We start from the raw sequence: 27,889 nt of genomic DNA, 5'->3' as shown, positions 1-27,889 counted from the left end.
GCATTCAATGGGAAGTAGTGAATGCAAGATTTTCTCATGCATGGAGATCCTGAAAACCTGACTCACTAGGTGTGACCCGAGGACTGGGCTGAGAACCACTGACCTGGAGAGATGTTATTAATCTGTGTGTACATGGACTGTATACAGTCGTGCTATCAATAATCAATAGGATTCATTCTTGCTAATGTATCCTTGTTGCATGTCAACTACCTGTGTGTTCAGATCTCCCTATTACGCTAGGCACCTAAATCTACAAGTCCTATATGACGCAGGACATGGAAGTTGCATTTGCATAAAAGTGCATGGAATACAATTGTGAGGTATGAAAGGATTAGTTTGATAAGACAGTGGAAAGCAAGGGTATTTAAAGGAAAGGGGAGATTACAAAAGGACAGCAGAGCTGATGTGACTGCTAGTAAATACTAATGTAGATGTTCGCAGAGGCCTAAATCGGTTTTATTTTCTATTTATTTTTAACATACAAGCTCTGTGAGCTGAAGCAGGAAACATGGCACTGGCATGAAAAGGCTGAGCCAATGTTTAGAAATATGGCAAGGCTTTCGATGTTTACAGAAACAAATGGGGTTTTTTTGGCATTTTCCTAATTTTCACACTTTGTAACTTGTTTAAAAATTGTTCCTAAACTTGCTGCCGTTGGAGGCAATGGGGACTTAGGTGGCTTTGGCAGCTCTCAGCCTGTATTCAGGGCAGGTTGGAAAGGGAAGAAATAATTTGGGAAGCAAATGAAAGCTCCATGGCTATAGAAGAGGGCATCAATGACTCGTCTTGGACGCCTCTTCTCTGAATGCAGATGTTTTTTTCTCAGGCTGTGATAAATATTTCCATTTTTTTTGTACAAAATATCTTTTACACCAGCTGCTATCCAGAAATCTTCCCCCCCGGATCAGATATTTGCCCTCCTGAGGCCAATAAGATTTCGCATGAATTGCACCGGCAGCTCTGAGATGTTTTGACATATAGCGCACATAATCGTTTTCATAATACCATGTGCTCGTTTTGTCATGCCAAAGGAATGTGTGCAAAGTGACGGGAGGCTGCAGAGTACTGGAACTCTTCTGAGAACAGAGCCTTCATGTTTGGGTGTGAAAAGCTTGCATATAGGTCATGGCTGCCAGGGTGAATGGCAAAGCAGGTAACACGAAATGTTAGAAACTCTGCCAGAAACACAGGCAGACCCATAGCCAGGTGTGTGGAAGATTACAAATAAAGAACTAACTTTAAGTATCTGGATGCGCCAAAATTGATCTTTTTCTGGCATCATCTCCCATGTCACCATGGAAATTTAGTTGATCATAAAAACACTACTGTTGATGTCTACATAGCCAAGATATGGAAGATCATAAGCTAGCTAGAATAAATAGAAAAAAAACCCCCAATCTGCAGTGAAAAATTAGTTTCCAGAAATAACTCAGACTTTCAATATCTAAAGCAAAACCCGATTAAGAATGTCTCAAACTGTAAAAACAAAAGTTATAATAGAATGTGCTTTCATATACAAAAATGCTCACATTCATGCCATCTTAAGCGCTTTAAAAACCATTCCTGAGAGTTGCGAGGTATGCACCCTGGAACGAGAATGCGTTGCCAAGAAAGCAACCAATGGCTTCACTAGCAGGATTTGTAAGGGAAGACGCAGGATGCGAGGCAGCTCTCGCTACTACCCCGCTCAACGTGCCTCTCTCTGCAGTCAGAGACTCGCAGCTGAACCCAGCCAGTGCCGAGCGACACAAAGGCTGATCGGCACAATTAATCAACGTCATGTAGATACGAAGTGACTGATGTTTTATAACAGCTCGGCTGCCCAGCGAGCTGCAGAGAATGCTCTCGTCGGGACCGCGCTGCGTCACCTTGCGCTTATCATACCCTTTCAGCCACAAATACACCACGCCGCAGTCCGATTAGGACAAAATTGAATTCATTACAGCATTTTATTTATCCTTTTGGGGGGGGGACGGGGGGACGGGACAGCTCATGTTTGCTTCCCAATATGGAGAGATCACGGTACAGGGTTTTCAGCAGCAGACCTGTCCCAGCAGCTGGAAAAATAGGACCAGTAGAAGAAAAAAAAATCTTGGCAACTTGATATTTAATCTAAAGAAAGCTCAGATGTTAATATGGAGACTAGAAAAGTCATTACAAATGAAGAGTGGTGATTTTGAAGCGAATGGTAGACGAGAGCTAATATTTTCAGCCTAGCACATACACACAAACAGGTCATACAGTGACAGAGATGTACGCAGCGGCTTAAATAAGGTCGCAGGCAGGAAGCAATTTCAGAGATGGAGGAAAATCTCAATTAAGCCAAATGCAGTGGAGCTTGAGTGTAACTCTGCATGCCCGGGTGACTAACTGGCACCAAAGTCGCAGCATCTTTAACAGTCAACCAAGCTCGTCTGGAGATATCGGGAGACACATCTGCATTTTAAAATTCTGTGAGCCTGTGAACTGCCTGCTGTTTATTACACTCCAGACAGAGCAGGAAGAATCCTGAATGTTTTTACCAGCTAACATTTCCATCTTTTTTTTTTTTTTTTTTCCTTTGCTGCGTCAAACCGTTTTCGCTTGGTGGAAGGCTATGCCATGCAGGTTTTATATCCACTGCAAGGTAGTATCAGGGTCATAAAATGAGACTCATGGGCTGTTTCGCACATGGAGTTTGCGCACATTCCCCCCCCCTCCCACGTAGGGCATTGTTACTGCAGTAAAAGGACGAGGAAAGAGACGGACTATATTATTTGCTTCCTTGTTCAGCTGACAGCTAGACCTTCAGTAATCTGCTAGAGCCATGAGGTTAGCGATTTACATTTTTTTTTCTTTCTAAATTTCACTAATGGGATGTTTCTTAACCTTTGGGTCCATTTGCCAGGAGGTCGGGGGCAGAAATTCATTCACAATTACCTATACTGAAAGCACTCTTTTGTTTATAATATTGCAAAGCACAGAGAAGGAAGACTCAAACTACATTCTCTCTAGGTGTGATGGAGAGTGGGTCAGCAGATTCTCACCTGACAGCGTCCATGAACCCACAGCCAGACGTTTTCCACAACAAATAAAACAGAAGGTGACTTGAGTCTCTTCTTTACATCTGGCAAGTCAGGAATAAGCGGTGGCTTCACACACACCATCTCGGACAGTCTGAATAGGAACAGACACTGCAGCCAAACCTGCCTGCCTCTGCACACAGCACTGCAATTCATCTTTCCCTGGATACTGCCAGTCCCTCGGCGATGGCCTTGCAGCCGCTGTTTCGGTGAACGGTCACCAATGGCTCCCTTCCAATTCATGTTCGTACTTCTGCCTGCCCTCTCTCCTTCTCCCCCTGTCCAAACACCTCGGAGCAAAAGTTCATTTCTCTTTTGGACTTGCGTGTTTGTTTTTACCGGTAGTAAAAACTAAAACAGGAACACCTTTGCTTTAACTGTGAAAAAAACAAAACATGCTGTATCCTGTATTTGTAGAATTGTAGAAGAACAACGTGGAGAAAGCAGGAGCGGATGACGATTCACCTGGCCCGCTCTCTACTGAAAGAGCAACCAAGCCTTCTCACCGAAACCCAAAAGCACCAAACCGCATCTTGGTTTTAAGAGCGCAGTGTGTCTCTATTGTATGCAAAAGCTAAGATGCAGAAAAACGTTCTAATAACGGATGTTAACATTGCATCATCAGAGCTCAAGGAAAAAAAAAATCAATTGAGAATAATTTAAAAAAAATGTTTCCCAAACATTAAAATAAATATGCCCCCATAACCACAAGAGAGAATTTTACCCTGCCTGTAAAGTCAATCATAACTTTTTGGTATCTGTGACAAGAACTAGACTTCAGTTTCTGATGGCAACCGTTTTCATGACTTTAGATCCTGCAAGCTCCAAAAGTATTTACAAATCACAAAATGCAGAAAGTCCAAGTCGCGCCGCTGTCACTGCTGTTGGTTTATGGAGCAGGTCCCTAGATAACTCCCTCTGTCTTCTGATTGGCCGTCAGGGGACCACAATCCGTAGCCAAAAAGCTACAAGGAGCATAACTTCTCTCCTAATATTTTAACTTTCCATTTCTCTGCAGAATGTGCATGCTGCTCGCCTGGCCACTTGCAGGATATTCATAAAAGCTTCCTTGGTGAGGCGCAAGGGCAAAGAGCAAAGTTTAAGATCCTGAGAGATCACAGTGCTGCTGCAGAGGTAATCACCGTGTCCACAGAACCTTTTCAAATAGGAAAAACGGTCAGTCAGCCAGCCCAATGGCAGCCAAGTCCAGGGATGGAATATTTCTGCAATTCAAATAGCAAAAGTGGTATACACAAATAAGTAACAAAACTGGGTAACGGCTATGCCAAAGACGGCAAAGCCTCAGAGCACCAGAAACTGCGCACAGTGGCTGTGACCAGAATTCCTGCGGGACTGTACATACACCAGCATGCTAAGGGAGAGGGCTCAGAAGCCCATCCAAGGACAACTCATTACAGCACCAGCCAGCAAAGAAAGCATGGGTAGATACAGAGAAGCTGTCAGAAATGTTTCAATGGAAGGGGGGGTTCTTTAAAATGATATACAAAGGATACAGTATCTAATGGGTTGACTTATCAAAAAGAACCTAACCCACCTAATAAAAAAACATCATAAATATATGAAAATTTCTAATAAAAAAATGTTTATTACCCACATATAAATGGAGCGTATATCATATCGACATACATTCAGATACATTAGAGTTGCCCTAACTGGCCACCGCTGTTACCTCTCTAAAAACTCCCAGCCAATTATATCCAATTAATACCCCATGACATTAAAAAAAAAAAAAAAAAAACCCACCACACTTTGAAAAACCTCCCAATTTTAAATAATAACAAACCCAAAGAAATTGGGAGGTTTTTTAAAGTGTGGGTTTGATTCACTGTTTTAAAAAAAAAAAAGGGGGGGGGAGGGCTTTAATATCATGGTTATATTTGGTATTAATTGGATATAATTGGCTGGGAGATTTTAGCGAGGCAACAGCAGTGGCCCGTTAGGGCGCCTCTAATTTATCTGAATGTATGTTAATGTGTGATATATGCTCCATTTATATGTGGGTAATAAACCTTTAAGGTATTAAAATGTTTCATATATTTATGATGATGTTTTAGTAGAAGGATTAAGTTCCTTTTAAGTGTCATCTATACAGAACAGAGGACCTGGCACATTTAACTTCATTTATTTGTTTCCTTGACTTATTTATCACCAAATTACTGATAGCCCCTGCTTATTTGATAGTAGAGGCACAAGCAGCCTAGGAATGGGCTTCAGTAACTAGCAGAATACTCTCATCTCCACAGCCAGTCTTGCTTGTATTACAGTGGTGGATGATTTTTTTTTTTTATTTTTTATTTTGAGGCTGCTGGTGCTGGATTTCTGCCAGCTCAGCAGTTCTTTTCCACACATTTCTAGCCTTCTAATGAAGCTGCAATACCGCTGGACCAGTGAATCAATAGATACAGAAATGACTGCACGGGGTACTTTACCGAATCTGGTCACTGATGCTTTGCCATTGTCGTGATTACAAAGATAGACAGAGGTATATATCATCACTTGGCCAAAGGCAAACATTAAGATAAATAAATATGAAGTCAGACTGTCGCTGAGCTGTGAGCCTAATATAATTGGTTTTATCTTGGGAGCTAGCTGAGATTTTCGTTGCTGTCTACCCAAACATACATGGCTTGGCTACATTGCTGAGGTAGATACATTGGCAATTCATGAGTGAGAAGGAATTGCAATGCTCTGTACCAATATTACCACTAACTATGCAGGGAAACCAACCGGTCGTTTCCGGTGGGCTGGAAGTTTTAATTTGTGAATATAAGTATTCACACTGTCACACAGAGACGGTAACTTTCGAACAGGCGTGCAGGCACACGCGTGCGTTGATGTGCGCCCAAAGACACAGCTATTTTATAACATAAGTGCACACATACGTGTAGGTTATAAAATAGCCTAGGCGCGCATTTGTGTGCGCAGCCACGGCAAGTCGGGATGGAGCCACGCAAGTGGGGGAATTTTATAACGGGCACGTGTCCACGCCATGACCAGTTTCACCATTTCGTCCATCAGTTCTCCCAGTCTACAGCTAGGTCCTCCAACCCCCCCCCCCTGGTTTTTAGCCTGCACTTCCCCCAGTTCCCTTACCCTCCTCAGGAATGCCTGTATTTTATTTAACTTATACCTTCTCCACAGCAGAAGCAAACTTATGCAGCACTGAACCTGCGTGTGCGCCCAGGCGCATAGATACTTGCACACACATCACTTGGCCATGCCCAGGAACACCCATGCTCCGCCCACACCACGCCCCTTTTTCTCTGATGCTAGATGCACATCCCCCCACTTTACAGAATCAGGCGGATACGCACATGTGCTAGATGTATGCCCTTCTCCCGATCTTGGCAGGCACATCTCTTAAAATTCACCTCAAAGGTTATATGCAAAAATACTTCACCAACTATATAATCTCATGTTACTGATACGGTGTCAGCTGTAAAATGCACCATTAACGTACGAAGATTTCAGCCTATGAGAAAGCTCATTCTGTTAACTGAAGTAAAGTATATCAAATAGATTTAACTATGGATATGAAAATGTCAAGGCAAACAAATTATATAAAATTAGAGAAAGAGAAGTGAGGGGAGCTTCTCTTCCCCTCCTCCTCTCTCCAACGGCTGAGCTCCCGCTTCTCTTCCTCCGCGCTGGACGTGAGCATCCATGGGTCCGGTAAGAGGCGTCGGGAGGGCTGTAGGGTAAGGTTCCCCCCTCGGCTTTCGCTTCCTTCCCATCAAGGCAAAGACTATCACAAGCACTTGTTAGTAAAGCCACGGAGCTAACGCCAAGCAGCGTTACCGTGCGACCATCTTGGTTCCACCCCAGGGAAAAGGTGAATGGATAAATTTAGGGGAGGCTAAGAGAGGGAGAACCTAAATGCACCGTTAAGCTATGGATATACAGTACTTCAGACAAAATTATGCATCTGAAAAGTTCTACAAGCAATGGCTTGTTCATGATGAGCAACAGTAAGAAGCTTATAGTTAATACAAGTTTCTGCAAAAATGCATTTGAATAAGTGTCACTAGTGATTATGTGACACAAATGGCTATCAATTTCCAATTTCTTGAGTGAACATTTAAGAACATAAGGGCTATGCTGGGTCAGACCAAGGTCCATCGAGCCCAGCATCCTGCCTCTGACAGTGGCCAGTCCATATCACAGGTACCCGTCAGATCCCTAATAGTTGCTCTATTTCTTGTATCTCACTCCCAGGAATAAGCAATAGCTTTCCCAATTCTACCTGGCTTATAACTGTTTATGGACTTTTCCTTCAAGAACTTGGCCAACCTTCTTTTGAACCCCACTATATTAGTTGCCTTGCCCACATCCTCTGACAATGGATTACACAGGTCTACTGTGTGCTGAGTGAAAAAAATAGTTGCTATGATTTATTTTAAATCTGCCGGTTGCTATTCTCATGGAGTGCCCTCTAGTCTTAGTTTTATTTCCCTATTTACCTGTTCATTTACGTTAGTTCTGGAGTAACTCCCAAATGAATGCTTTCTAGTACTTAACGTATATATGCCCAGTAGCACTACAGAAATGTTAAATATTAGTAGCAAAGCTACTACACATCTGACAGAGTTCAGGAAGTCAAAGACCATTAACACAGTAGTACATACATTACTGTGCACCAAGCTGGCTCTCCATCGCAACCCATCTCTCCAGAAGAATTGTAAGCCACCAACTCTCTATCCATTGCTTTATAACAGAAATCCGACCTTCAGAAAACAAGCATCCCCTTGAACCGGTGTGGGGAGCAGTAAAAGGGGCTATTGCTTTTGCCTCAGGCCCTTCTTACACCCACTCTTGACTCACATCATCAATATCTCTCTTACTACAGATATCTTTACCTCTGTTTTCAAACGGACTGCTATTTTCTCCATAATCCTCTTTTTTAAGTATTCATTTTTACAAGTCATGTGGAAATGTAAAACAATCACAGCTCTATCATATTCAAATAACTTTTAACAGCAGCCTCCTTCCTGCTTGGTCCTCTGGTGTGGAGGGAAGGCCTGATCGAGGCAGGCTCTTGGTGTGCCGGACACCTTCCACTTCTTAGTAATCATCATGACTGTCCTCCAAGGAACATTCAAGGACTTTGCAATTCTTTTATGCCCATCCCTAGGTCTGTGCCTTTCTGCAACTTTGCCACGGAGTTGCTGGGGGCCTTTGCTTTGGGAAGGCACCACCCAGCAGACAGAATCAACAGGAAGTGCTTTGCTCATCCTATCATCAAGTGAATCAACACAGTTTAATACAGGTGGGGCCAATTCACCTGCTGCGGGCTTTTGAAAGCAACTGGTTATACCAGAGCTTTAGATTTGCTATGGGAGGGTGGACATTTATCCATTCAAGCTGTTCCATGTTTTTATTTCATTTTCTAAGGAATTCTGCAATATATTTTTCACAGCAGTCGTGGAATAGTGTGTGGATGCATGTATGTAACAAATACTGTTTTAGTGCATTTTACTTCCGGGCCATAAGGCAACAACACTGTGGAAGGGGTAGAGACCTTTTACAGCCACTATGAACTGGCGGTCTGAAGAAATGTGGGCTCAACCCCCATTCTCCAGCCAAGCAGCTAAAAGAATGCCTGAGGTTTCTCAATGCGTGCACTTTTACCCATCTATAGGGGAGAAGTTCCTAGGGATGCATTTCGGGCAGGATCAGAAAAGAACAGATTGTATTTTCAAATCCACATATGTTATTTTCCATTGAGCTTTTAATTGTGGTTAAGGCAGTTGTGGTGAGGCTGGGTTTAAAAAAAGGTTTGGCTAAGTTCCTAGAGGAGACATCCATAAACTGCTATTAAACTATAGGGAATAGCCAATGCTTGTTGCCGGCATTAGTAGCTTGTGATCTATCTTAATGTTTGGGTACTTGCCAGGTACTTGTGACCTGGATTGGCCACTGCTGGAAACAGGATGCTGGGCTTGATGGACCTTTGGGCTGACCCAGTAAGGCAGATCTTATATTCCATCCCATCTCCCTCCTTTTGTTTGCTTCCAAACTACTTGAGTGTGCTGTTCACTGCCTCCGTCTTGATTTTCTTTCATCTCAAGCCATTCTTGAGCCACAGAAACAGCTCTTGCCAAAGGTGCCAATGACCTGTTTATGGCTAAAACCAAAAAGCCTTTACTCGGTCCTATCCTCCTGCTTTTGACAGTGTTGATCACTACCTAATTCCTTGAAATTCTGTCCTCACTTGGATTTTGGAACTCTGTCCTGTCCTGGTTCTCTTCTTACCTATCCCATCACACTTTTAGTGTTTCCTCTGGCGATTCCTCCTCTGCCACCATTCTACTATCAACTGGTGGTGTGGCCCGGGCTCCAATTCCTTTGGTTTTCAATACCATCTTTTTGCTGATTATTCCCAGATTTACCTCCCTATACCAAAACTTTCATCAGGAATCCAATCTCAGATCCCAGCTTGTCTGACATTACTGCCTGAATGTCCCATCACGACCCTAAACTCAACATGGTCAAGAGAGCTCCTTATCTTCCTCCCCAAAGCCCAGTTCCCCTCTTCCTCTTTTCTCTATTTTTGAGGATAACACTGTAAGCCTCCCATTGCCCTCAGCCTGTTTCGAAGACCTTCGACTTCTCTACAAATATCCAAAACATTGCTAAAAATGTGCCGTTCATTTCACCTTATCACCAAAATCCATCCTTTCTGGACACACTACCCAAACCCTTATCCGCTCTCTCATCACCTTCTGCTTAGACTACTACAACCTGCTCCTCCCAGGTCTCCCAGAGCGTCATCACTCTCCACGATAATCTATCCAAAATTCAGCTTCGTGACTTATCTTTCACCAAAATCACTACATCCTATAAACTCAAGTTACTACATTAGCTCCCTATCTGTTCCCACATATAGTTCAAGCTCCTCTTACTCACCTCCAAGAGCCTTCGCTCTGCAGCTGCTCGGTACCTCTCCTCTCTCTGCCTACACCCCCTCCTCACGCACTCTGCTCATCAGATAAGTCACTCCCATCTATGCAACTCCCTGCTTTCCACCTGGCTGCATCACGTGCTTGGAACAGACTTCCTCAGATGGTGCGTCATGCTCCCTTCTCTTGCCTTATTTAAATCCAGTCTAAAAATCCACCTTTTTGAGGCTGCTTTTAAACCTTAACCCCCGATTGTTCACCTTACAGCCTCATTTAATTTTAAACCATTGTCCTAATAAATGAAATTCCCAAAGTCTCTTTTGCCTTATAGGTTTGTCTTGATTAGATTGTAAGTTCTACTGAGAAGGTATTGTCTTATATGTTTTTGTACTGCACTGCATACATCAAGCAACACTATAGAAGTGTTTAGTAGAAGTAAGAGATAGGAATGATATCCTTTGCCACAAATATTTACCCTTCAGACTACACATATTTGGCTATAAAACCATGCAGATTTCTTTTGAATGTTCATCCTATTCTTCTTTTTTATCCATGCATATAGGGAGAAATAACCCTTGCTGTAATTACACAATGTTAGGTTCCATATTAGGAGTTATCACCCAGGAAAGAGATCTAGGCATCATAGTGGATAACACATTGAAATCATTGGCTCAGTGTGGCAATCAAAAAAGCAAACAGAATGTTAGGAATTATTAGAAAGGGAATGGCAAATAAAACAGAGGATGTCATAATGCCTCTGTATCACTCCATGGTGAGACCGCATCTTCAATAATGTGTGCAATTCTGGTCAACGCATCTCAAAAAGAATATACCTGCACTGGAGAAAGTACAGAGAAGGGCGACCAGAATAATAAAGGGGATGGAACGGCTCCGCTATAAGGAAAAGCTAAAGAGGTTAGGGCTGTTCAGTTTGGAGAAAAGACGACTGAGGGGGGATATGATAGAAGTCTACAAAATTATAAAAAGACTTGAACAAGACTAAAATCGGGGCACTCCATGAAGTTAGCAAGTAGCTGATTTAAAACAAATCAAAGAAAATTCTTTCACTCAGTGCATAGTTAAGTTCTGGAATTCATTGCCAGAGGAGGTGGTTACAGCAGTTAGTGTAACTGGGTTTAAAAAAGGTTTGGATAAGTTCCTAGAGGATAAATCCATAAACTGCTATGATGGTAATTAACAAGCAATAGTAGCTTGTGATTTATCTAATGTTTGGGTCCTTGCCAGGTACTTGGATTGGACAATGTTGGAAAGAGGATACTGGGCTTGATGGACCCTTGGTCTGACCCAGTATGGCAATTCTTATGCCTTAGGATCCCCTCTTAAGTCTCTGGAACTCTTAACTCTCCAATCATCCCAACTCCTTCCTCTCAAACCTTTTCAGATTTTAGCTTGAATTTATTAGTTTCCCTTCAAGTCAGCACTGCCGATTTTCCCTAAAATTGTGTGTCTACTGCCAAAACCTCCCAAACATTTCTCCTTTTCTCCTCTCTCTCCACCATCCCAGGAAAGTCCAGTTCTCTCTCTTAAGTTAGTACTGGAGAGGAGAACATATCTTCTCACTTACAGCTCTGTGCAAAAAGGCACCACATAAATATGCTAATAATATTTATAATAACAGCTAAGCTGAGCAACTGAGGTGACAGGAAGGAACTGCACTATTAAAAAACAAGACATGATGCCACTCTTGTGCCAAATTAAACGCAATACAATATTGTTAAATCACCTGGAAAAGAGAACTACCATGAAAAGTAACAGATTTTTATCCCAGCTGCTTGGGTACCTTAAATTGTATGTTTTATTTTTTGTCAGCAAAATGTACAATCAGCAAATGAGAATTTAATTATTCCTCCTTGCCCACATAATTTATACTTGAGTAACCATGGTGCTTTGCTGAACTGCTTGCTCAGTCTTTGCTCCAGTAATGTCTCCAGTGTAGTTAAATTATTGGAAGCAAAGTGAGCCAATGTGTCAAAGTTTTAACCATTCCCAGAATGATTTAGGGATTATCTGGCTGTTCCCTAGGAATAAGTAATCATGCTTTAAGCTGCAATCTGTGATGCCAGCATAGTACCACTGCCTAACTCCCGGTACCTCTAGGGTATCACAGAAACCACCAGGTAAGTGATGGCCTGACCGGAGCAGAGGACAGTCACTTCTTGATCTTTTGGCTGGGACAGAGAGAACCTGTTTTGTATGGGGGAGGGGCAGGTAACACCTTCTCATCCAACCCCCATTCGAAAATACAATGATCTTACAACCATTGTCAAGGCAGAAAATATATATATCTATATATCCATCTATATCTATACATATAAAATGACAGGGAATAATGTGCTCCTATCAGAAGTTCAAACTGAATGCAGAATACTTCCACTGTCCGCAGCCTTTTCATCTGTGCAAGCCCTCTCTGTCCTAGCTCCCACTGTTCATAAGAGACTAACTGAAGCATGGCAGCTATGGGCAAAAATCCTTATAAAAAATGGATGTATGCATTTGGAGGGTAAATGTGCAGAAAACCTGGTTTTAGGTATGTAAATGGCGTCGTAAAATAGCCCAAAGCTGAGTGCGTGTAGGAGCGCGTACTTTAATGCAAACCATGTAGCGAGCGGTGTTCCAGAGGCCGGAATCTGTTGGTCCATCGAGGAAGGCAAATAGGCAGCCGGTTTTGTTACTGATGATATTTGGGCTTCTATGGCGAGCTGGGAAAGCAGGATAAAGCCTGGGCTACAGGTTTGGCGGCTGAAGGATAGAGTTGATTTCTCCATGGATGTCTCTCTACTCTGTTTGAGCATTCAGTTTTAATTTGTGGTGGTGGAGCAGGGTTCAGATTTTGTTTTGAGGTAGCTGCTTAGGTTAGTGACTTCTCGTTTAGGGTCTAGGCCCGATGGAAATAGCTTGGTATTACCTGCATTGGGATGATAGAGGATTTGGGAGTCTCTAGTTAGTTTGCCAAGTAGGGTCATGAGATATAGCTACATATACTTTATTCAAGAACCAGGTTAAACTTGCATAGCTTGATTACCCTGAAATCCAGGACACTTTGTGACCACCCAGGACTGGAGCTGCGCACTCCTGCCATAAAATGAATTGAAAGTGAATTTACATCAGTGCGGTCCTATATGATGACCAAAAACATTGTGGTTGTGGTGTTAGTACACCAAGAAACAAGCTGTAGGTGGTATCTGTTTATTGGATTAATTTAACACATCTGTCATGAGCTTTTGAGAGTTGTTCTCTCTTCATCATCAGTGAAGAAACAGCTGGTTTAAATGGGACTAAGTCCATGTAGGCTTCAGTAAAGAGGAGGAGGGTGTGGCGGGTTGACAGAGGCCCTGTAACATCTACATTGTTTTTTGGGGTTTTTTTAATTATTGTTTATAAGGCTAGAACAATACGAATAGCAAAGTGGGAAAAGCAGCCCTCATAATGATTACCTTATAAATAACATGTACGTGGCACAAACTTTCTATTATCAATTCCACCTAAACCTAAATCATAGTTAAAAATGTATTCCTGCACCAAAGAGGTCTCTAGGTTCTTTGTTAAGAAAAGTGAACATGTTTTTTCATAAAATAACAATTCTTCTTCTTTAAATATCCGACCAGAGTCCACACACAGTTCCCTGGCACTTGTCCTTCTATTATGCCTCTCAACCATATCCCGTGTTGAATAGGATATTTATGACATATATCTTAAAGATATAAAACTGCAAGGCTGACATGGACCTAAAATACTGAGGTGGGAAATGCTGGCAATAAACTCCATCAGACGCGCCATTAGTTTTCACCGTATGACAACCAAAGGAACAAAATTTCACTTTATAGCAGTGGTGGTCAAACTATGGCGCATAGGCCACCTCCATCCCATGTCGGCAAGATAGGTCACGGCGCGCGGCAACAAGACCAAGTCACTTCTGCCTGGAGGTGACATCACATGACTCCAAACCTCCACTCCGGGGGGGGACGACACCTCCTGCTGTCCCCTCTCCACTGCTTATGCTGGAATTCTGAGCTCCAGGTGACTCTCCCTGGTCGGATCACCTGGAGCCCTCGTTGGCACTCCCCCCCCCCCCCCCCCCACACTCCCACCGGAAGCAGCCGACTCCCCCCAAGGCAATGCCTAGCTCCACATTTGACCGCGTTTGCTTTATATCCATGGTAAAAGCGTGAGCCATCGTGATAGTTCCAGTGTTTCTCTGTTCTCTCTTATATAGCATCAGTCTGAAAAGCGAAACCTAACATTACTGGAAGCAAACCTCATCTTCTTATATTATGGTTTTTGCCACAATGATATTAGACAAACATCCCTGAAAAAAAAAATAAATAAGAAATAACATACCAGCCACAACAGAAATTGGATTTTCCAAAAGAAACACTGTTTGTTTCCAGTGTGTTTTCGTACACTGGGGACCCGTAGAGAACAAGACCTGCAATGACAGAGTTCAAAAGTCTCTGATGAAATACAAGATTTTTAATATCACGCTACATTAATCTATCATTTGAAACACACACACTTTAACTGCTTACACCAACAAAATCTACTCACTTTCAAACACCTAGGGGCAACAAACTGAAATAAATACAATATATCCTACATAATTAATTATGATTACGCAATGCCAAGAACTTACCCTGCTGGAGCAGTTCCTCTCAAAAAGCACATCAAAGTATCCAGCAATCGCCTAAGAGAACAGATAAAAATATAAATTCAATTCAATTGATTAAAATCCTTGCTCTTTATGTTCGGAGTAAAAAGTTGACCCAAAAGTCATTTGCAAGCCATCCAAGGCAGTTAATCATTTCATTAGTTTCAAAATCACTCTCCTTAATCTCTCTCCCTCCCACTACTCCTCCTCCTCTTTTTTTTTCTGTGCAGCGCCTCCATCCCTCTCTCTCTGGCTTCTGGAGTATGCAAAGTCTCTCCACCACCATCGTTTCTGATGAGTACAAATTAAGCAAGTTCCAGTTTTGTCAGTAATTTCCAAAGCAATGAGGAGACCGATGTGGCTTCCTTGACTGCGTCTTCCCTGCCTTAAGATGCGTTAGATGGGCTTGACTGACTCAGAGCAGTTTGGAAGGCACCTCTGAACAAGTATGTTGTGTTCACTCTTCTAATACCTCCAACCTTGTTTCTTTGTTTCCAGGAGAGCAAAAAGGAAAGGCAACAAAGGGGAATTGCCTGGCAGGTCTGGCCCCAGATCAGTGGACTGGCTTGCTCTAGAAACTCAATCTTGCTATATGAGATCATCAACAAAACCAACTGAAGAAATATCCATGCTGCTGAGTTTTTTTTTTTAATTTTACATATTGCTCCCACGTTGGATCCTGCTCCTAGGTTTACTCGTGACCCAATATGCTCCATTTCTTTTGTGTTTTACAGTTCTGAAATCTCTATTTATAGACATTTGATATTTTGCCTTTTAACAAGTCTGGCCTCAAGGCGAATTACAGTCAATTTAAAACAATTGCATTTGAAATAACTTATAGTGGTGATCAACTTCACAGCAGGGAATATAGCTTCAAGACAAACATGCCCCATTTTTTTTTTTAAACTCCAGAGTCCGTTCTTTAAGCTGCGTGTGCTATACTTATGCTAGACACTTATTAGTATGATCTTTGCATAGGATTCTGGGAGGTAAGCTAAAAAAAAATAAAGAAATACTTATTTGCTGAGGAAGTGGCAGATGTCTGGATACCCCATCAGCAGTAGAGATGAAAAGCAAAACCGAGACACAATTAAGCATCCTTGGGATGGATACAGAGGGTAGGGATGAGTAGAGGTTGGGCAAAAGAAGAAGAGAAGACAACATAATAGGTTTGATTAAAGGTCAATGTTCCGCAAGTGCTCAAACTTCTACAGCTGACGGGTGAGGTATCCTTAGTACAATGGGAGATATAGGTAAGGGAAGGTGGTGACCAGAGCTTGCGCAGTCAAGCTTATATGGCTTACAGCTGGGAACGTATCCTTAGCTACGAGGACAACCAAGCAGCACGTGTGGGCCAGTTTGTCTCAGCAGCACCTCCATTCATTTAGATTCATAATTGTAACAATGACTAAGTAGGAGGAGCTTTCACAAATTTTCACACATTTAACATGCCTTGAAAATTAGACAGAAGTCAGAAAAGAGAGCTAAATAATTTTTGTGACATTAAAATGACAATCGTATTTTCCAAACAAAATTATTCCTACTATTGTTGCATCAAAAGAAAAAAAAAAAATCACCAGAAAGCCGCATACTCTGTTCAGGCAGATAAGGAAAAGAAGAAATCTTGTCCAGAGAGTAGAAGATGTAGACAAACAGCAGCCTTCAGTAGGGTGCCCAGATGGTTCTATGTGAAGCCAAAGGACCTTTTCGCAGGTCTTCCGTAGGACTGGATTTCTTATGGAAAGACAGGACTACAGGGGCATTAGCAAAATGGAATAGGAACTACCCTAAAACAGCCTACTTCATCCCATCCCGGTGAGAGCTCTTACCATTCTAACTTGGAATTTCTAACATTGCGGACAATGAGACAATAGTCATGTCAATGGAGTGACCAACAGCTCTTTATTTACTGACATTTTACATTCTGCCTTTATTTTTTTAAACCAAGAATGGCCTCAAAGCAAAATTACAATAATTTAAGTAAAATATGATTTGAATTATCTTTACAGTTAGAATCTGATTTACACTTGGTATCTTTACAGTCTGTCACAGTTGTCAGAATCACAAGGACCTTTATTTAAGTTAGGTAGTTAGGTCGATGGGTTGGAGGTTTCTGCAGGGAAGGTCTGAGTAAAAAGCCATGCTTTTAACTTTTTTTTTCCTGATTGCGAGGCAGCAGGACTCAAGGTGTAGGCTTAACGGTAACATGCTCCAGACTTTTAGTGTACAGCAGCTGAAGGCATGAAGACTAGTACAGGGCAATCTGCAGAGAGGTAGAAAGAAGGGCCAGCGGGGAGGATAGGAGTTCTCGTGAAGGCTGGGAAAGGTATCCTGAGTCTGGCTGCTTCATGCATCTGAAGACAATGCATAGTTTTTGAACTTTATCTTCTTTTCAAACTGGAAGCCAGTGCATTCGATGCAGTATAAGGTTTTATGTGGTCCATTACTTTGGCTCCTACCAGAATTTTCATAGCTGTATTCTGTAGGAGCTACAGGCACTTCATACTGTATTGTGAGATGCCACTGAATAAAGAGAGTTACAGTGGTCAACTCTGCTGGTGATTAGACCATGGATAGCTGTGGCCAGATTGCATTTATCACGGTATTTGGCAGACCTGGCAAAGGTGCATGAATGAGATTCTTACCACATTGGCGATGTGTGTTTCCATGCTGAGGCTCCGACTGAGTTGAACCTCTAGGCTTTGTACTGATTCTTTGGGAAGTAGAGATGCACCCGACATGGGAAGGTGGCAATCATAAGAGGTGACCTTGACAGCTGATCCAGAGAAGGTTCCAGTTTGGAGGGGCTCAATTTGATTTGCTGGTCGCTAAACCATTAAGCTACTGCCATGACACAGTTAGTGAGATCAGCAATGAAGGAAGTATGGTTGGACTCATGACAACTTCGGAGGAAATTGGCTTTATTATTTGTAGGTCTACCAAAATTATATAATATAGAACTATTTATTTTGTAATAAACCCATTTAAAATGAAAGATACATGGCGATTCAAAGAAATTCTGATTACAAGGCAAATGCAAAACTGAGCTCGGTCATAGCCAACACAGTATCATAGGAAGCATTCTTTGTCAATGCACTTACTAGTAATCGAGCACAAATATGTTCACTGAGTAACACAGGCAGAACTTACACAGTGATATCTGTTTCAAGAATCCATTTTCCAACTGTACTGCACAGATGCTCCAGAACTTCATGTTGGGATACTAATTACCGAGGCACAAACGGACAGTGTAAAAGACCACAGTGGCAGCTGGTGCTTCCACAGCGTGCATGCCAAGAACAAAACAGCAACACACATGTTTGACCAGTTTTTAATCCAATTGGTTAATTGCTTCAAAGCTTTTCGTGCCTTGTAATATGTCAGAGAAGAAAAAAAAGGTATCCCTGCACCTTTCAAAGGAAGGGCATTTACTAAGTAGCTGTGCATGCTTTATGTGAGGCACCTGAGCACAGAGCAGCCGCAGCAAGAGAATTACTGCGACGGACTCAAACTCCTTCTGCCGTTCAAAGCCGTTTTACCCAGTTAACATGACCTGACCAAAAACTTCCCTCCTTAAATGAGGATAAACGTGTGCCCGGGTTTATACAGCAAGCAGACTATTAGCTGCTGTTCCCCATGGGCGTGGGTGACCCTGAGCACATGTTTGGATTTTACGTTTCCTGCCCTCTGCCGCCTGCACAAACAGCAGGTCTGAACCACCGCCGCGCTTCTGGTGCTCGGACTAAGCGATCGCTCATTTTCAAAGATCAGCAACTCCAGGGGTTTCACCTCGGAAAATCTGCTTAACATGCCAAGGGTTAAAACTCCCTCCCATAGCTCACAACTACGCGGCCTGGTTGGGAACTGCCCCCCATAATTAAATTTGTTTTTTCGTTAAATATAATCCGCAAACACAGATCTAAAACCGAAAAGCTGAGGTCAATAGAACTCAGCCATTGCATCCGTATGTCGTGTAGACATCCATTCCAGTCACCAAGTCTAGGACCGGATCAGCTGGCTCAGAAACAAAGCAGATGCACTGGTAGATGAAAAGTGACTGGAGAATCAGACACTAATAGTTATATTTTTGCTTTATGACGCAAAAATCAAACAATCATCTAAAACATTCTATTGTTTCCAAATCTGAATTTTGCTATCAGAAGCCAAGCCCTTTTGTCACCAGGGTTTATATCCCAAGGTGTGCTGTAAGGAAAACGCCCCAAATAAATCGTATTTTATAGGGATGTTTCAGAATGTTCGCAAGGGATCCAACAATTTTATTTTTGTGCCTTCAATATATTCTCACCAGCACACGATGCGTTCAGTACATTTCCGAAGCGTGCAACCCTCTCCTTCTCTGCCAACGGGCTAAAGCTTGTAAATAAAATCACTGACTCGCCCAATTCACTGAGGTGGAACTAATTACTTTAAATCCCGAAATTGCATGTCTCAAAAAAAAAAAAAAAAAATTCCCCCACACATAGCGGCAGCAGCCCTCAGGAAGACAGTTCTGAACAGAGAGATCTGCCATGTTGTCCTCTTAAACAAGATTATGTGGTATTCATTTCCTTTACGCTGTGCTTCAGTTTCAGCACTAATCGACATTATCAGAGATCTAAGGGATTACATTTAGGGACATTCATTTTCAATTTTTTTTCCCCCACAAGAATCCCATCAGTGTTTATTAAAACCAAGAAATGCAGGAGAAAATCATTGTGGGGGAAAAACTGTCATTTTTTTCTACCGATTTTCTGCAGGTGATAAATTTCCAGGGAAACTCCCAAGGAAACTAAAACAAACACCAAAACTGAAGGTCCCTAATTATACAGCAAAGCTTCCTGACACAGCAGTAATGATCTCGGAAACGTACGTCACCTTCATTATTGTCAAACTGGCAGCATGGTGCTTCTACTCAGCACTGCCAATCTGCTCCCAAATTAGGAAGAAATCAGAAAAATGATTAAAAAAAAAAATGCAGAGTACTACACTGCAGTCACGAAGATCCACCCTCCCCAGCCTCACATGGCCAAGCCTTGTTCACTTAAAAGAAAAGAGGGTGTGATGCCTCTTTATGGCAGCGTGGTGCTTGCTAAGATAAGAACGCAAGATATTCTATATTGGGTCAGAGCAAGAGGTCATCAAGCCCTGTCTACAACAGTGGCCAATCCAAGGACACAGTACCTGGCAAGTACCCAAATATTAAATAGAGCCCATGCTCCTAATGCTAGCAACAATCAGTGGCTATTAGCTACTGATTAATAACAGTTTATGGACTTCTCCCCCAGGAACTTATCCAAACCTTGTTTAAACCCATCTACACTAACTTCCTTAACCACATCCTCAGCGCTTAATTGTGTGTTGTGAAAAAGAAAGAATTTTCTCCGATTTATTTTAAATGCGGTACTTGCTAACTTCATGGAGTGCCCCCTGGTCCTTCTATTATCCAAAACAGTAAGGTTTCACATTTACCCATTCTAGACCTCCCGTGATCTTAAACACCTCTATCATATCCCCCCCTCAGCCGTCTCTTCTCCAGGCTGAACAGCCCTAACCTCTTTAGCCTTTCCTCATAGGGCAGCCGTTCCATGCCCCTTATTTTGGTTGTCCTTCTCTGTGCTTTCCCCAGTGCAATTTTTCAAGGTGCGATCTCATCATGGAGCGATTCAGAGGCATTAGGACATCCTCCGTTTTATTTGCCACTCCCTTCTGGACACCAGAGATTCAGCCTGGCTGTACATTGTGTTGTCCCGCACTATGAGCGCACCGGATCTTTACCCTGGTAATGGCAGCACTGTGTCCATATTCCCCGCAAATCCTGCACTCCCCAGGGCATCTTCCCTTTGAAAATACGGCCAGCGCGTGCAACACAGGTAAAGTCTGTAGCAGCGCCCGCATGGAAGCGCCCGTAGTGCACGCATGCTTAGAGACCCTGGCCGCTTTTTAATGCGGATAAATGTGTACCTTTACCTACGTATTTGGGGGGGGGGGGGGGGGGGGGGGAGGGAGGCAATAATCAAACCACATAAACCTTTTGATTATTGCCTCTCTAAATGGCAGCCTTGTCTCTTCGAAATGTGCAAACTAAACAAAGTTCATTAAAACAATTAAGTCTGTGGAAGTTGTCAAGAAATGCCTGAATGGTTAGCACTGCTTACAGTTTGCAACCAAAAACCCATCTGAAATGAATGAAAACAGCCTCCATGGGGTACCTTTTCAACACGACTACTTTACACATTGCGACGCACACAAAGAGGCCACCACACTATTTTTCTTTTAATGAATGCATCAAGAATCCATGCTCACAGGAGAAGGCAACGAAAATGAATAAATAGTGACATTAAAAAGCTGATGCGGCTACCCCTTGTCACACAAACTGAAAGGTGACAATAGGAAAACAAACCTGTGGGCCTGGAAATGAATCGCAGAGCCGAACGTGCTTGCTTTTGGAAGCCAGGATGCGTTTCAGGCCGCGATGTCTTTTACTGGACCAGAATTAGAGCCATGAACTTTCGAGATCACCCAGCTCCCCTTTTGCAGACGCAAAGAGTCACATCTCCTAAGGGTACATAAAGCAAGTGTAGTAAAGCAGAAATGCCCCTGCACCAAAAGCTGCCTTGTGAATGTCGCCGCCTTACGGTCAACTCTTGTTACAAGACCGTAAGCCAACAAGATGCATTTCCGTCTGGAACACACTTGGTTAACTAGCTTGAAAAGCTGTTTGTAAAGACGAACGACAGAAAGAACAAGGCTCTAGAAACAAGTTTTCTTGTCAAGACTAGCAGCCAAGACAGTAATGATGCCCTCTGTTACGTGTCACCATCTCATTACTCTACCTTTGACAGCCCATCTACAGCTGCCCACGATGAACTTTTCTATCTCAGAGAGAGTCATTCAGCCTTTGGTCTCTGTGCAACTCGTATCAGGAAACTGAAAAAAAAAGACGACTAATATATTTCAACAACAAATAACTCTACTGCAGCCAAGAAGAGAGTCTATGGGTGAGAAGTTACTGCGGCAGTATTCAGCAGCGCTTTTCTCCTCAGCAGCCATCTTGTCTTATCAGAAATAGCAAGCAAATTTAAATAAATTAATTAAATGCATTTAAACGCCAGCAGCTGCTGCAGTTGAGTTGATCTACAAAAGCCAGGTAATGATTAAAAGAAATTAACTTCCACTACTTATATTGTAATTGCTGCACTGCACAGCAGCCAGCACAATTTCACTCGTCTATACAGGAGTAAAGGAGGGTGATTGCGTCGACACACAGAACTAGAAGAAAATCCATTTCTAGACATGGACCCGTGCCAAGACTGCGCCAGCACCTACTGCAGAAAACGTTCGGAAATATGCGGGAATCGCCAGCCCCACACCATAAAATCTCAGATTCCTGCACATGAAATGACTCAGAGTATTTAAAGGCAGAAAAACAATTTCAGGCGACGGTAATCTAATTTACAAATATATACATCTGGATGCACAAGTTTATTTCGCCAGCCAATTAACTCACACCTTGCAGCTTCAATAGGAGGAATGCAAAACAAAACATGATTTTTGTGTTGGATTACATGAACACATGGACTATCCTGGGCACACAGAGAGTAATGTTCAAAGGGACTTGTGTGTGCAAATAGTGCTGTAACTGCATAAACTGTGCACGTAAAATTATGCCCGCACTTTTACATGCGTAGGAGAGAGGCGTTCCAAGGTGCAGCCTGGGTGGGGTTGGGATTTCTGTGCAGACTTTTGGATTTTAAAAAGTACTCACATTAATTCTCGTGGCAAAACTAGGTGCACCAAATAGCACGAGTAACCGCTTTTCAAAACAGACTTACACCCCTAAGACCACTTTGAAAATTAGTGTAACTTATGCCCATATTTGCCAGCTAACTTACGGTACAAAACTATCCCCATAATGAGCACCAAACTTTTCTGCCATCTTTCCCTTCCTAATTCAATGCCATGGACCCTATTTAATGTCCGTCTTCTCCTTTCCTTCACGAAAGCTAAATACTCGCTGTGCTTATCCAAGGCTTTACCCCTCACTTCCCTTCCCCACAGCTCTGGATCCTCTGTGCTTTTCCCAGGCTTTACCCCTCACTCCCCCACAGCTAAGGATCCTCTGTGCTTATCCCAGGCTTTACCCCTCATTCCCCCACAGCTAAGGATCCTCTGTGCTTATCCCAGGCTTTACCCCTCACTCCCCCACAGCTAAGGATCCTCTGTGCTTTTCCCAGGCTTTACCTCTCACTCCCCCACAGCTAAGGATCCTCTGTGCTTATCCCAGGCTTTACCTCTCACTCCCTCACAGCTAAGGATCCTCTGTGCTTATCCCAGGCTTTACCCCTCACTCCCCCACAGCTAAGGATCCTCTGTGCTTATCCCAGGCTTTACCCCTCACTCCCCCACAGCTAAGGATCCTCTGTGCTTATCCCAGGCTTTACCCCTCACTCCCCCACAGCTAAGGATCCTCTGTGCTTATCCCAGGCTTTACCCCTCACTCCCCCCACAGCTAAGGATCCTCTCTGCTTATCCCAGGCTTTACCCCTCACTCCCCCACAGCTAAGGATCCTCTGTGCTTATCCCAGGCTTTACCCCTCACTCCCCCCCAGCTAAGGATCCTCTGTGCTTATCCCAGGCTTTACCCCTCACTCCCCCACAGCTAAGGATCCTCTGTGCTTATCCCAGGCTTTACCTCTCACTCCCCCACAGCTAAGGATCCTCTGTGCTTATCCCAGGCTTTACCTCTCACTCCCCCCCCGCTAAGGATCCTCTGTGCTTATCCCAGGCTTTACCTCTCACTCCCCCACAGCTAAGGATCCTCTGTGCTTATCCCAGGCTTTACCTCTCACTCCCCCACAGCTAAGGATCCTCTGTGCTTATCCCAGGCTTTACCCCTCACTCCCTCACAGCTAAGGATCCTCTGTGCTTATCCCAGGCTTTACCCCTCACTCCCCCACAGCTAAGGATCCTCTGTGCTTATCCCAGGCTTTACCTCTCACTCCCCCACAGCTAAGGATCCTCTGTGCTTATCCCAGGCTTTACCTCTCACTCCCCCACAGCTAAGGTTCCTCTGTGCTTATCCCAGGCTTTACCTCTCACTCCCTCACAGCTAAGGATCCTCTGTGCTTATCCCAGGCTTTACCCCTCAATCCCTCACAGCTAAGGATCCTCTGTGCTTATCCCAGGCTTTACCCCTCAATCCCTCACAGCTAAGGTTCCTCTGTGCTTATTATGGGCTTCCTTCAATTCTGCTACTGTTTTTGCTTTCACCACCCTCCCTTGGGTGTCTTATGCACCCCAGCACCCTTTCTGAGAAGAAATACTTCCTTATGCTAATTAAGAGGGGCAGTTTTCAAAGGGATTTCCAGAGGAATAAAGCGTTTTACCTGTGGAAAGCAGCTGACTGTAACTATCCACCCTGTATATGGGTAAGACTTTGCATGTAGTTCCATACGTTTATTCATACTGAAGTGAGGGAGTTCCTGAGGCGGGGTTAGATCGGGGAGAAAGCTATGCGTATAACTTTGCATTTTTAAAACCACGCTTGCAGTTTTGATGGGAAAGAGTATCCTGAGAAAATGCAGGCACAAATCTCTGAGAGCTCTCCCTGGAGCAATTTTCAAAGTAAAAGTGCAATACTTGTTTTTCCTTCAGATACTGATGCAAAGATCGTAGGCATGAATTACCCATGGGCTCTGCAGCAATGCCCTAAGTTTTGCCAGCCGTGAAATATGGTACTGCTATGACTCCTCTTAGAAGACCAATGCCTCAAGACCAAAACATTTATAACGCATGCAAACATAGTGCACGGCAAAAGCTTTGGTACTGGGCAGTGTTATTCTCTGTCAGATGTCACTAAATGGTCCCTGGTTTGGTCTCACGCGTGGCTCTCGTTCAGCTATTTTGAAAAGAATCAGCTAAAAAAACCAAACAAACAAAAAAAAAAATCACCTTAATTTAATCCAGCATGCTGATTCCTTGCGTCCATTTAAATAGAAGGCCATCTAAAAATGGTATCCCAGGAACGCAGACAGGACAACCTTTACCAATTCACTGACAAAAAGGGAAATTAAAAATTATCATCATCACTATTATTTACACGGGAGCAATTTGTCATTTTGCTCTTCACTGGTATCGTGTTCCAGCAGTGTGTGGCTACAGCAGATATAATTAGGCAGCTGGCCACAGAAAGTAGGCAAATAATGTTCTTTTGATGGAGTTCATCCAAGCATGAATACGGCACGCTCGTAATCTACACAGCAGGGTTACTACGATTCTGAAAAAAGTAATACAACTGCTATTTTTAATTTGTCATTTTTCTTAAAGGAATTTCAGTATAAGGCTTTGTGCAGTCTGCTCTAAACTGGTTAATGTCATAAAGACAAGTCACGTTAACTTAACAATGAGGCAACGCAAAAGGACACTAGTACATTATTCACATGCATTAACAAAAAGAAGAAAAACTGAATACTACTAACAGAACAAAAGAAAGATTCACTGGTGTGCTAGGCTGCAAATACAACGCAACACATTAATAGTTGAATTAAGATTTGAATCTAATCTAAACAAAAGTTAATAGTTTTTAGAATGGCGTCACCTACTACATCAGAAATTAATTTTTCTAATCCCAAAGATCTAAATGGTTAACTGATAAGTCAAGTTCTATCCACTACTTTTCTTCTGGTGGTTGGTGGTGGTTTGTTTCTCCCAAGGCTAAAATACATCCCTTCACACCCTGGTGACTCCTCTCAAGAGCAATAAACGAACTGGCAATCTGCTTCCCATGGGATATTCTCTGTCACAGTGATTTGTGCTCAGCGGTAGACAATACAGCATAAAAACAGTAGGAAAGAACTGGTTAAGTAAACCCTGTCCCTGCAAACAGGAGGCCAAAAGCCTAGCCCCCCTCAAATCTACTGCACTTCTCCTTCCCTACAGGCTTACTCATCTCTTTAGCACACTAAGACTACTCATGGTCCATGTCGGTGCTGTGTACCTAAGGGGCGCCATGATGGGTCAGACCAAGGGTGCATTTTAACTAGCAACGGCGGCCAAACCAGATCTATAAAAAGTACCTGGCGGATTCCAAAAAGTAAGATCCATTTCTTGTTGCCCACTCCCAGGGATAAGCAGTGGCTTTCCATGGGTCTACCGAGCCCCTTTTAAACCCCGCCATGCTACATGTCATGACCTCATCCTCCAGCAACAAATTACACAGCTTTCTCCAATTTGTTTTAAAATTGTTGCTAGTTAGTTTTATAGATTGTCCCCTAGTACTAGTATGAATCGAAAGGATAAAAAAATATAGTAACATAGTAATGACAGCAGAAAAATACCAAGCAAATTCCTTATGGTAATAACTGCCGCTCCATGCAGGTTACCCCCCAATCCTTATGTTAAGGGTAGTAACTGCCGCTCCATGCAGGTTACCCCCAATCTTTATGTTAAGGGTAGTAAATGCCGCTCCATGCAGGTTACCCCCAATCCTTATGTTAAGGGTAGTAATATTTACAATCAAATCCAAGCAATTGTTAAACCCATAACAAAATTACTTCTCACTCCAAATGATGTCAAATCTTCACCAAGATGTATTGTGCTGTTCATACATCTCATTCTACATGCAAAACTGGCCCCTAAACCACCACCCACCTCGACCTATTAGGTGGCCCTACTATAGAGATATAAATACTTCCCTACTATGAGGGCCTTGTAGATAGTCTCTCTCTCGCTCAGTGGTTCCCTAGCCCTTTTGGCCATATAAGTCCTTTCCATGTCTGCACTTTCTACTCTGTGGACGTTGCTGTGCCACACAACATTTTCGTTAATGTAGGTTTTCTTTAGGTGTGTAAAAATTGGGAAATACTGGCCTCAGGAACCATAAAAGCAGTGAACTTTGTGTAGCACACAGTCTGTGAAAATGTGCTGGAGTTGAGGAGGCTCTGAGAAGTGGAGGCAATCTACTGTCATAGAACGAGAGGGCGTGAGCCAGAAGGTGGTGGTGCTTGTGCAGGGTTAGCGAGGCTTCTGGTCCGAGATGACTTGGCTGAGCTCTGAAATGGGCAGCTGGCTGTGGAACCAGTGAGGGTGCCTAGAAGGGGTGAAAATGGGAAAGGGAGGAGGGGGCTGCTACAGGTTGAAGAAGGGCTGGCAACAAGCAACAACTTTTACATAATGATGCGGCAGTGAGTACTCACCGAATGAGCACATGAGCAGCAGCACAACAGCAAATGTCTGTCTGTGTGTGTCTCTGATTGTGGTTACCTGAGCCACTTGCTGGCAGTACGGTTGTCTCATTACTTGAACCGATTGGCTGGCAGAGGACTAACACCAGACCAGGAATCGAGGATACTCATGTATGAGATCTAACCACACTTGTGGGGGAGGCGGGGACTGACTGATTGTATGGATAGAAGTAGGACTGTATTCATCCCAGGGTCTAGGATGTGCTCATATTTTTCAACGATTGGCTTGGTGTGCTTTTGGAGAAGCACATGAGCGAGTCAGATACCCAGTGGGCCAGTTTAGGAAAAATCCTCCAAGCTGATATTTTCTGCAATCTGCCCCTGCATCAGATCCTGCATTCCAGGGAGAACAAAATCTAAAGTCCCCCGTCCCCCCTCCATCCTCAATCTTGCTAGTACTAGGACCAATTGCTACATGAAGCAATCATTTAAGGAATCAAGGAATTTAAGTTCCCTGTTATACCCCGATGAGAAATTCACTCAAGTGACACTGGGGTAATTGAAACTTCCTGTTATTGTCTTTACACTTTTGGTAGCCTGCCTGATCTTATTTAGCATTTCACAATCTGCTTCACCATCCTGGTCGGGGGCAAGAGGGGGGAGATGGTAGTAAAATCCAACTGCTCTACTCCTTTCCTTCACACATGGAATTTCTATCCATTGAGATTCCAAGAAAAGGTAATTTCCTGTAGGATCTATAATCTACTCAACTCCATGGAATCCTTAACGTGTATAGCGCCATGCCATCACCACTTCTCTATTATTTTGATGTATTTTGTATCCTGTTGTCACGGTGTCCCACTGGGTGTCCTGTTTCTACCAGTTCTCCAAGATGCCTATTATGTTAACATCTTCATCTAGTGCCGAAATTTACTCGTCAAAGCTCACAATGTAAGAATTCTAGAATGCATTCAAGATCATCTTTTCATCTGCCCTTTGCCATGGATGTTAAGTTGTTTTTTTGTTTGTTTTTTTTTTTAAATCTTTTTCAAATCTTCT

The 27,889-nt window shown here is 43.0% G+C and overlaps 1 protein-coding gene across 5 annotated transcripts in view; it reads right to left on the bottom strand.

Annotated features, from left to right (window-relative positions):
• PRMT3 (protein arginine methyltransferase 3) overlaps positions 1-27,889 on the bottom strand; it is a 123,786-nt gene that overhangs the window by 7,983 nt on the left and 87,914 nt on the right. For 3 of the 5 annotated variants that reach the window (XM_029582560.1, XM_029582562.1, XM_029582561.1), the window contains 2 exons: positions 14,634-14,684; positions 14,342-14,429 (listed from right to left, as the gene is read on the bottom strand). The exons of 1 other annotated variant lie outside the window; for it this stretch is intronic. In XM_029582560.1, coding sequence (XP_029438420.1) covers positions 14,342-14,429; positions 14,634-14,684 — 139 coding nt within the window. Of the gene's footprint in view, positions 1-14,341; positions 14,430-14,633; positions 14,685-21,048; positions 21,205-27,889 lie in introns of those variants that run through there. One more of the 5 variants, XR_003853231.1, reaches the window with a different exon arrangement.

This window comes from Rhinatrema bivittatum, chromosome 17 (assembly GCF_901001135.1).
Source record: "Rhinatrema bivittatum chromosome 17, aRhiBiv1.1, whole genome shotgun sequence".
NCBI classification, from domain to species: domain Eukaryota; kingdom Metazoa; phylum Chordata; class Amphibia; order Gymnophiona; family Rhinatrematidae; genus Rhinatrema; species Rhinatrema bivittatum.
Note: the sequence above shows the minus strand (reverse complement) of the source record. Positions and strands in the feature narration are given on the sequence as shown.